The following is a 10,275-nucleotide window of genomic DNA, read 5'->3' on the forward strand; positions in this document are numbered from 1 at the left end:
TTTTTTTTTTTTTTTTTTTGTACGAGTGTGAGGTCCTGAGGAGTCATCGTCATGCGCCACGTCGACAACTAGGTCAAGACAGCAACGGTGAGGTGGATGAGCAGCACGTGATCCTTGGTCGGTCACGTGAGTTCGTCAGACCATCGATACACGTGGCTCCGAGACGAACTCGACTTCAATTAATTTTCGTTAATTTGTTTTGACGTTCGAGATTCTATTAGTAGAAATTAACTTAAGCAGGTTAATTATCTAAATCCGATGCTTTTNTTTTTTTTTTTTTTTTTGAGATTTAATATTAAACGGAGTGTTCCTTTTTCTTACTGGTAAAGAGAAAAAAAAAACTGAGTCGATAATATTGTGTAGATCTCATAACAAAAGACAACTTTGGCTCCTATGTATGTATGGATGATCTCGAACTAAAGGTTGACTTTATTTACTTTTGACATTTCAAGAAACTAAGAGCAATCTTGGGTCAACGTATTTTGAATCGTTGATAGATGTGCGAGTCAAAACATCCTATTCCAATGCTAATTTCATATATTGGGGGATCAGTTAATGAGATCAAATTTCATACTGTAAAATACAATGGGGCATCTTTTAAACTTTATTAGTATCATCCTGTTGTTTCTCTCCAATATTCTTCCTTAATTTTTTTCTATTCCCAATCTCGGGTAGCTGCGTGGACCACATGTGGGTCACGAGTAAATTTGGGCTGGGCCATCATATTCCGTGTCCGAAGATTATGCCTAAAACGATTACTACCATTTTTTTTTACAAAATCTTAAAATGAAATTTGTGTAAATCTTTATTTTAATATCGATTTGCGAAAAAAATCAAAGTAACAGAACTAGAATCAATCATACATATTTTTTTTATATGAATATCTCTAAGTTAAACCGTATTGTATATATTTTTTTTTAAATAATGCAAGTATAAATGTATTTAAGTAATACATTAATAATTGTACAAATTAATTAAATATATCATCTGGTTATGAAAATGTTGCTAATAAATTTCTATTTTATTATCTTGATTTAAATTCTGATGCTTTTAGTTAGTTATCGTTCGCTCCAAATCTGGTGGGAAATATATTTTATCGATTTAGTAAAAGAAATAAACAATTTATACATTGAACTTTTTAGAAGCTTCATCTATATATGATTAGGTTCTTATTCATTCACTTAACCTTTTATTAGGTTCCTTCATGGACGTTGCCGATTATATGATAGATTCAATTCTCCTTTATAATAAACTATAATATATGTTATTCAGTTAGTAGGTTCATGCACGAAGACATAAAAAGACTTTATGAGTCTAGCTATATAAGTTGTCCCCAACCTCGAGAGAGCCCTTACACTAGTCGTAATGGAGACAACAATAAATATTCTGATTCTAATTCAATCGAAACCACACAAATTTCTTTATTTTCCCATGGATTATCATTAATCTACACAATATAATGAACGTTAATTCCAATTTTCTTAAATTTTATTCTCTTAGTTTAATTATATAGATTCAATACGTCTTTCAGTTCAAGAAAGACGTCAGAACTGATCGATTGAAGATTGTTCGAGAAAAGACTATTGAACTATTGTGTAATTGTTTATTTTACATATGCTCTGATTTAATATTCTAATGAATATTAACAAAATATTAAAAACTCATTATAAAAAATTGTGAACAAGGATCTAGCATATTATATCTCGATTTGAAGGATTTAATCTAGATTTTGATTCATTTTTGGATTTTTCAAGATGTGATGAACAATAGTATGAGCATGTTTGTTATAAGAAAAAAAAAAACTGAAAATTATAATTCTTTAGGTACTTAATATAGCTTCAGTTGATCCTAAATAAACATTTTCGGGACAGTTTAACCCAATATGTTAAATGACATGTCACTAAAGCCAAGTCATAAAATAATTGTCGTGGACCGAATCGGAGTCAAAGCCAAGTCAGATTTAAACGACTTTAATAATAAAATCGAAATCATTATTTTAAAATGTGATGTGAAAGGGAAAGGTATTCAGATAGTATAATAAAAGAAAAGAAGGCATGAAACTCCATAAATCTGTTTTGTAGACTCGAAATAAAATAAAAAAGATTTGGAATATGTACGGAACGCATAGAAGATCGAATCCAGGACTAGGAGCAGCCAAAAAGGGCTAACCAATGTTTTTCTTAAGAACAAAAAAAGTATACTACACTGTATTTCTGAAAAAAGTAACAAAAATAAAAGGAAAACTTGGAGAAGTATATCTACTTTATGACTATAATTAGGATAAATTTATTATGATGATCTACTAGATACATTGGACATGTCGTTTTCCTTTTTCCCTTTTTTTTCAACTGAATTAACGTTAATTGTAGATATTTTGTTTCTAATCACACAGTTCACAAGGCTGCATGAATGAATCATCAGGCAAATTAAAACCCACGTGACAAATAGGTTAATGAAAGACATACTATGGAATGTTCACTTGTGCGTACGAAGTCACCCCCACCCGTAGAAGTTTCTTAATTAATGACAGTGACACCTACGGTTAAATTTGATTATGGAACTAATTTAGCGATTAATTGTGGACCTAGCTATAGAAACTTATGTTTGTTGGCTCAAAGATGTTCCGTAATTAATTATAATAAGATTCAGTTTCTAGAGTATGTAAGGTATTAGAGGTTCGTGTTTTTAAAGATTTTAGGTTGAGGTTCTTTACGTGATCTTGCGAACATCATTATTCGCGTAACGTGACAATGTTGTGTTACGTTATCATGTTCATACATGTATACTGCATTATCAGTTAAAATGATTCGTGAAGCATTATCAGTTAACAACGTTATGGTGTTTATAAGGCGATCGATTACAAAAATCTTCATTCTACGTTTGACTACTTTTTTCTTGTTTTGTATTTTATATTTACAAATTACAACATTAAATTGTGTGTTTATAGTTTATATTAAATGTTAAATAACGAAACTATGATATGTTAGTGTTTTTAATTTAATAAGAAAGTAAATCGCATATGGAAGCGTGAGATGCGAAGCATAAAATCAAATCGCGAATACCTTTTGTTTTTGCGTTCACAACTTACAAATACAATTTCAATGATCTTTTATAAAAAGTATTGAAAATTTATGTGCACATAAGATTTAAGATGTAATTATGTAAAAATGCATACAAAGATCTTAATTAATTAGCTTTGGACTTATAAGGACATAATCTCAGGACCGATGTCACCGATCCAATATATTCGTTAACGTGTTTTGCTTGGAAAATGTATAGTCGTAATATTTAAAAAAAAAAAAAAAAAAAAAAAAAAAAAAAAAAAAAAAAAAAAAAAAAAAAAAAAAATAATAAATGTATATATATTCGTAAATTTGATGTTAACAGTAACTAATTGATCCAGTACATATTCGAAATTGTTTACATACAAAAAAGCATTTAATCGATGTGAAAATATTAGCTAATTCCTAGATGAAAAATTTTATCGAAAATGTAAAGTCATGTCAAGAACTTAGTAGAGCATAGACAGTAGTCATCCCCTACGAGTAGATTCTGCAATAAACAAAAGTATTTGATAAAAGTTGAAACTATCGAAAGAGTAGTTTTTGGTCCAACGAAAGCTTCTGAGTCGGTTCTGAGAGTCAACCCACGTGCGCACTACCCGAGTCCTAAGTCATACATATTCATTCCTATGGGGTCCTCCCATCAACTCTTGGCTCTCTCTTTATTCAGTACACATCATATTTTTGGTAACAAGATTCCACTACTGTTGCCAAAAATACAATAGTACTTTTTTTTTGGCCAGCAAAACAAAGAAACAAAACTATATAATAAAGTTTAATATTATGTTAATCAATTCTCTAACTTTTTGGCAAAGTTCGACTTGAGTTCAAAATAGGAAGATCTATAATTTTTTCTTTAGCTACACTAGCTAGCAGATCGTCTTTAAAAATAAAAAAATCTTAGTTTTTCTTTTTTAAAAGGCTTTTTTTTTTTTTTAGTTTCTTAGCATAATAAACATTGAACCTGTTAGTTTAATTTCAAAAAGGGAAAATAACTATCCAAAATGGATGAAGGTAATTCAAAACTAGAGTTTAAATTTCATCATGTCTTTTATTTAAATTTTACGCAAGCTATTAATATANATTTTTTTTTTTTTTTTTTTTGTGATTACAACTCTTACCATATCATTACATTTAAAGATGCTGTTGCTGTACAGCTCGGATCCCCCATAATCAATCAGCAGTTGCTTTCGGACTTGTAAATACAATAGTTTTGTTTTGCTTCTAAAGTTTCAAAATAAATAACAAAATGGTAGCAGCATATGCCAAATAAATTGAATTTATAAGACCAATAGCTATAAGGAAAAACTATAATACATCTGTGTTGAAAGAGAAAAAGGTATAAAGAACATCTATATAAGATTTTGATAAGTGGATGGTTCGAACTTCGAATATTAGGTTAATGGACCCACTTGTTCCTTGCCTATAAATTCCCACAAATCAAATCTCATTTAATCCATGCAAAACTAACACACACAACACACACAGACAAAAGAAAAAACAGACACTAAAACTTGTGTGCGTCTCAAACTCCCAAACATCCGTTTTTTCTTCTTATTCTTCTTAGTCACTTTGTCTTTGTCTCTCTTCTCACATACAAGTGACACAACATTATACATACACACACATATATATGGATCAAGGAGGTCGTAGCGGTGGCGGAGGAGGAGGAGCCGAGCAAGGGAAGTTCCGCGGAGTAAGGAGACGTCCTTGGGGAAAATACGCAGCAGAAATAAGAGATTCGAGGAAGCACGGAGAGCGTGTGTGGCTAGGGACATTCGACACCGCAGAAGACGCAGCTCGAGCCTATGACCGAGCAGCCTATTCAATGAGAGGCCAAGCCGCTATTCTCAACTTCCCTCATGAGTATAATATGGGAACCGGATCCTCCTCCACCGCGGCTAACTCTTCTTCTTCGTCTAGGCAAGTTTTTGAGTTTGAGTACTTGGACGATAGTGTTTTGGATGAACTTCTTGAATATGGGGAGAACTATAATAAGACTCATAATGTCAACATGGGTAAGAGGCAATAAATGGGACTACAATCGTTATAGATTGAAGGTTATGTGACAAACCATTTTCATTTATAACAAAAAAAAGTCAAATCCCAAGCGTAAGAAGCTGTTTTCAGTTATTGGCAAATAAATTGTACTTGTTTCTATAACAAATAAGATCCTGTAAGCGGGGTGAACTTTAAAGTTCAAACGAGTCCTTGTAATTAGTTTTGAGAATGTTTTAATGAAAATAATGATTATAGAAACATCTTTTTACGTGTAAGCATGCATGTTGTAACCCTTCATCATGTGATTCATCTAAATAAGCTCATTTTGTTTTTTTCTCTTGTTGGAATATATCAAAATACTGAAAAAGAAAGCTAAACAATTATAATTTGATATCATAATGATCATATACGTCGTTGTAATATAACGTCATAGCATTTTCAGGTACGCTGTGTTTGACGTTTGAAAAATGGAATTGACCTTACCATTAATTGCTTCTTAATCCTATTTACATATTTATTCTGAGAAAAATAGTATTAGCAATTGAGTTCAGCACGTAATCTCGTGGAGAATTATATAATTTGTTTGTTATATATTTTGAAAGCCGGAGTAGTAGTAGTAAACCAAACTCAAGTCACTTGGAGTGTACATGTATATATTTACATTTTTTTTTTTTGGACTTGAGTCGTACATTCAGTCACTTGGTTAATTTATATACTGTTTGGAAATTATGTGACTGGAATACTATATAGTAAGATAAAATAACCAAAAAATACTAATAGTAATGTTGTTTCTGTCTCAAGATAAAATTAACTTTAATATTTAACTTAAATTAACTTATATATATATATATATTTACATTTTTTTTTTTTGGACTTGAGTCGTACATTCAGTCACTTGGTTAATTTATATACTGTTTGGAAATTATGTGACTGGAATACTATATAGTAAGATAAAATAACCAAAAAATACTAATAGTAATGTTGTTTCTGTCTCAAGATAAAATTAGCTTACACTACAATTTAAAATACAAACGTGAACAAATATTGGTTCAGGTTGCAATTGCACTAATTAACTTTTGATGTGGCGGCTTTAACTTATAGGTGTGTAATCACAAAACCTATTTTTTTTTTCCGTTCACACCAATCCTTTTGTTTTGATTGCTTTCGATGGCGTCGTCGCTTCTGGTCCCATCGGCGGCTGTTGACGAGACAACATCAGTCAAACTTTCTAGTCTAGCCAATGGAAACCCCTTGTTACCGCCGCTGATAGGTCAGATCGGAAAACCGTCGCCGGCTGTGCCTCGATCCCTTGACACACGAAACCGTACGTTGACGACCCTGAGTCTCATCGAGGAATGTAATCGTTTACACGATCGAGTGAGTTCTTGAATCATCTCGAAACCCTAACTCTGAATCTTCTGGTTCTGGTCGAGTTCCAAGATTGAGGGGACTATATATTAAAGCCCTAGACAGGTAATAGGTATTATTAATCTGATGCTCTGACCAGTTACTCTATTCGAGATATATTATTGAAGCCAGGGAGCCTCGAGAAGAGTAAGTAAACAAAGTATGAATCTTTAGATCCAACACACACCAATCTTTATTATGTTTTAATACAAAGGTTTTATTATTGCAGACCCAAGAACAGAGCTTATTCATGGATAAGAACTAGATAACTATAGACACAAACAGGGTATTTTCACTTCTCTGCTTTTAAAATTTCTGCTTTTGAACTTGTCGTTTGTCATCATCTGCGTACAAACCAAATAAAATTAGACACCTTTGGTGAGAAAGTCATTCAATTTAGTGCATCTCTCACTAAACCTTTGTTATATGGTTTAGTAGTGCGATCTCTGTAGGGATCAAAGAGTTTAATTACTTGCAAGAAATCTCCAATGTTGATGACAAGTGCCCCGGGGATAGGTGATACATCGACCCAACAGTCTTGTTGAAGAACTTGAAGACCACCGACGACGTTGTCCTGAAGAACTATGGTGATGAAAGTGATGTCGGAATGCTTACCTAGGCCCAAAGTTAGTTCAGGTTGTGGACAAGGAGGGTAATAATGGCAGACCATATACATACTCTTTATGCAATCCATGTTCTTAAGGGTCTCAGTGGTCAAACCAAGAGCTTCTGAGAGAAGTTCAAAGACCAAACCACCTAAGCTCATCACATGCTTCGAGGAACCGAACATTGCATCCCTGACCCGCCAGTTTATGATGTTAAAATCACAATATATAGTACTGTATGTCTTCGATAATTTCAAAGACGAATAAACAAATTACCTGCAAGCCACTGGGAGACCCTCAGGGTTTGGAGGATCAGGAGCCATGCAACAAGCGAAAGAGTCTCTCCAGTTAACACATGAAGAGCTGTAGAGATCGAAATTACTGTTGTAGACAAATCTCTTGGATGGGTCACGAGTGAAGTAAGATTTTCTGACCTCAGGATCTAGTTCCTCTTGAAACCTAACAGTTCCATCTTGTATATCTTTAAGACGCCGCTGCCGCCGTTGTTACCAATATTGTTGGCCCGACTGCTACTGCTCCGGCTACTAGCATCTATGAGCTTCTTGAGTGCCCTGTCTGTACCTATTCTATGTACCCTCCTATCCATCAGGTTAATTTACTTTTACTCTTTTTGGTTGTTTTTGTTTCTGGATCGGATAATTGATTTTTCCTTCACAATTGATTCCTGTTTTGAGTGTTGTTGCTCTCTTCTTGTGGCTTGTGTACCTTTGCTTTGGAGCTTATGAAACGTTTTAGCTTTTTATGTGTTCTGCGTTTTTCTAATTTGAATACGCTTGTGTATTATCATTTTGGAATCCAGAGCATTAATGTTGCTTGTATCATATACTATTGAGCTAAATTGGAAGTTCTTGATCTAAAAGTATGTCTCTTTCTTGTTGTTGTTGTTGCAGTGTCATACTGGACACACGTTGTGCTCGACTTGTAAAGTGAGGGTGCATAACCGGTGTCCCACTTGTAGACAAGAACTTGGAGATATTAGATGTTTAGCTCTTGAGAAAGTTGCTGAGTCGCTTGAGCTGCCTTGCAAGTATTACAATCTTGGATGCCCTGAGATATTCCCTTATTACAGCAAACTAAAGCACGAGTCTCTCTGTAACTTCAGACCTTACAGTTGTCCTTATGCTGGTTCAGAGTGTGGTATCGTTGGGGATATCCCTTTTCTTGTTGCCCATCTCAGGGATGATCACAAAGTTGACATGCACGCTGGTTCCACTTTTAACCATCGCTACGTCAAATCCAATCCGCGCGAAGTGGAGAACGCTACTTGGATGCTAACCGTGAGCATATATATATCCTTCTTTGTCTACGAAAACATGCTCTCTTCAGTGATTATGGCATTAAAACTGACAATTTCTTCTTTTTGGGTCTTATCTGGCTTTAGGTATTCCATTGCTTTGGTAATAAAAGTTGTGTGCCAATTGTCAAAAAAAAAAAAGACTATTAGTTGTGTGCCTATACAACATTAGTTTAACTTTTAACGGTAGGGATCCTAAATTGCGTCCATATATCCTCATCATGCTAGCTGTGCTTGAATAGAGTATGTATAAGACTATAAATTAATTAAGAAACACAGCTTATACAAATTGCCATCTTTCTATACAATATTGAATTGAGGCCATATGATACATATCTATGTGAATTGAGACCATATAATACACATTGAATTGAGGCCATATGATAATATTGATAAATATTAAATAAACATATATGTTATGGCTGAGTTATGTACTTTGTACGGCTGAGTTATGTATTTGGTACGGCTTCGTTTGGTCTTTCGCGTAATAAATATATAAAAAGTGTTGTTGGGGAAACCCAAACAAGAATTATGTGTTTGCTCAGATCCACACGCGTAATAAATTTATAAAGTTAGTTTTTCACAATATATTATACAAAATAATTAAAAAATTGAACTAAAAATTCGAATAAAAAATAAAAAAATTCTGACAAAAGTGACTAAGTGATGGCTGAGTTATTGACTTATACAGCTGACTTATGAAATATTTGTAAATTTATATTATTATAACTCAATATTTAAATGTACAATTGAAATATGAATATTACAATTATTATAACCAATAAAAAGTAATAATTATAGAGAAAGATTGATTTTTACACATTCTCACTAGAATGTGTTAAACATACAACACATAACGTTTAGGGGTTAGGGTTAGGGTTGGGGTTTAGGGTTTGAGATGTAGGGTTCAGATGAGTAACGTTATTTTTTTTTTGGTTTTGGTTCTAATGTGTTTTAATGTGTTTGGTTTAAGGTGGTCATATGGATATACTAATATTATTACCATTTGAATATTTTTAAAAATTTTTTTTTTTTTTTGGTTATTTCCGGTTTTGGATCGGTTAGATTAATATATAACCATAAATAATTCAAAATATATTGTATATCCGGTTATGGGTCGCCCGGTCCGTCTTTCGGTGTGCACCGGTCGGCTCGTCCCTTCGGTCGGCGATACGCTCCTGGTCTTAATTGGCCGGGTCGGCGATAACCATAAGTAGATTATTCTAATATAACCGAAAGTAAGCCGGTTTGGTCGGTTATTTAGTCATTCTAATTTGAGGGTTGACTGAGTTATGGTAAAGTTATCGCTGAGTTATGCAACAGATATATTAATTTATTATATACTTTATCGAGAATACAAAAAGTGTTGTTGGGGAGACGCAAACAATAATTATGTTTATTGTTAAGAACCACACGCGTAATAAATGAGATTTTAGCGATTTTTTATTTAAAAGAAATTCAAAATTTGAATTTGAATTTTTAATTTTTTTTTAATAAAAGTATTTCTCAAACAATTGACTGATATGGTTGAGTCATCGACATAAACGGCTGACTTATGAAATATTTGTAAATTAGAATTATTATAACTCAAAATTAAAATATAGAATGAAAAAATGAATATTACAATCATTAGAAGCAATAAAAAGTAATAATTATAGACAAAGATTGATTTTTACACAGTCTGATCAAAATGTGTAAAACATTCAAAACATGACATTTAGAGGTTAGGGTTAGGGTTTGAGGTTCATATTTCCAACATTATGGGTTTTAATATAACAGTTTGGTTTTGGTTATATTGTGTTTGGTTTAAGGTGATAATTTGGATATACTAATATGATAACCATTTGAAAATTTAAAAATTATTGAAATTACTTTTCGGTTATTT

At 32.7% G+C, this 10,275-nt stretch overlaps 2 protein-coding genes and 1 long non-coding RNA gene across 3 annotated transcripts; all 3 read left to right on the plus strand.

The window, feature by feature from the left end:
• LOC104762046 (ethylene-responsive transcription factor 14-like) lies at window positions 4,546-5,249 on the plus strand. Its single transcript, XM_010485255.2, has one exon. The coding sequence runs from the start codon at window positions 4,696-4,698 to the stop codon at window positions 5,092-5,094; it is 399 nt and encodes a 132-aa protein (XP_010483557.1). The 5' UTR covers window positions 4,546-4,695; the 3' UTR covers window positions 5,095-5,249.
• Window positions 6,163-7,367, plus strand: LOC109132176. Its single transcript, XR_002037409.1, has 3 exons — window positions 6,163-6,617; window positions 6,700-6,756; window positions 6,906-7,367. It is a non-coding gene; the product is annotated as an uncharacterized LOC109132176 (long non-coding RNA).
• On the plus strand, window positions 7,563-8,569 carry LOC104762055 (E3 ubiquitin-protein ligase SINAT4-like; the record flags this gene model as incomplete). Its single annotated transcript, XM_010485267.2, has 3 exons — window positions 7,563-7,685; window positions 7,987-8,373; window positions 8,478-8,569. Coding segments are annotated over 3 exons (573 nt in total), but the record flags the coding sequence as incomplete, so codon positions are not given.

This window comes from Camelina sativa, chromosome 3 (assembly GCF_000633955.1).
Source record: "Camelina sativa cultivar DH55 chromosome 3, Cs, whole genome shotgun sequence".
Classification (NCBI taxonomy): domain Eukaryota; kingdom Viridiplantae; phylum Streptophyta; class Magnoliopsida; order Brassicales; family Brassicaceae; genus Camelina; species Camelina sativa.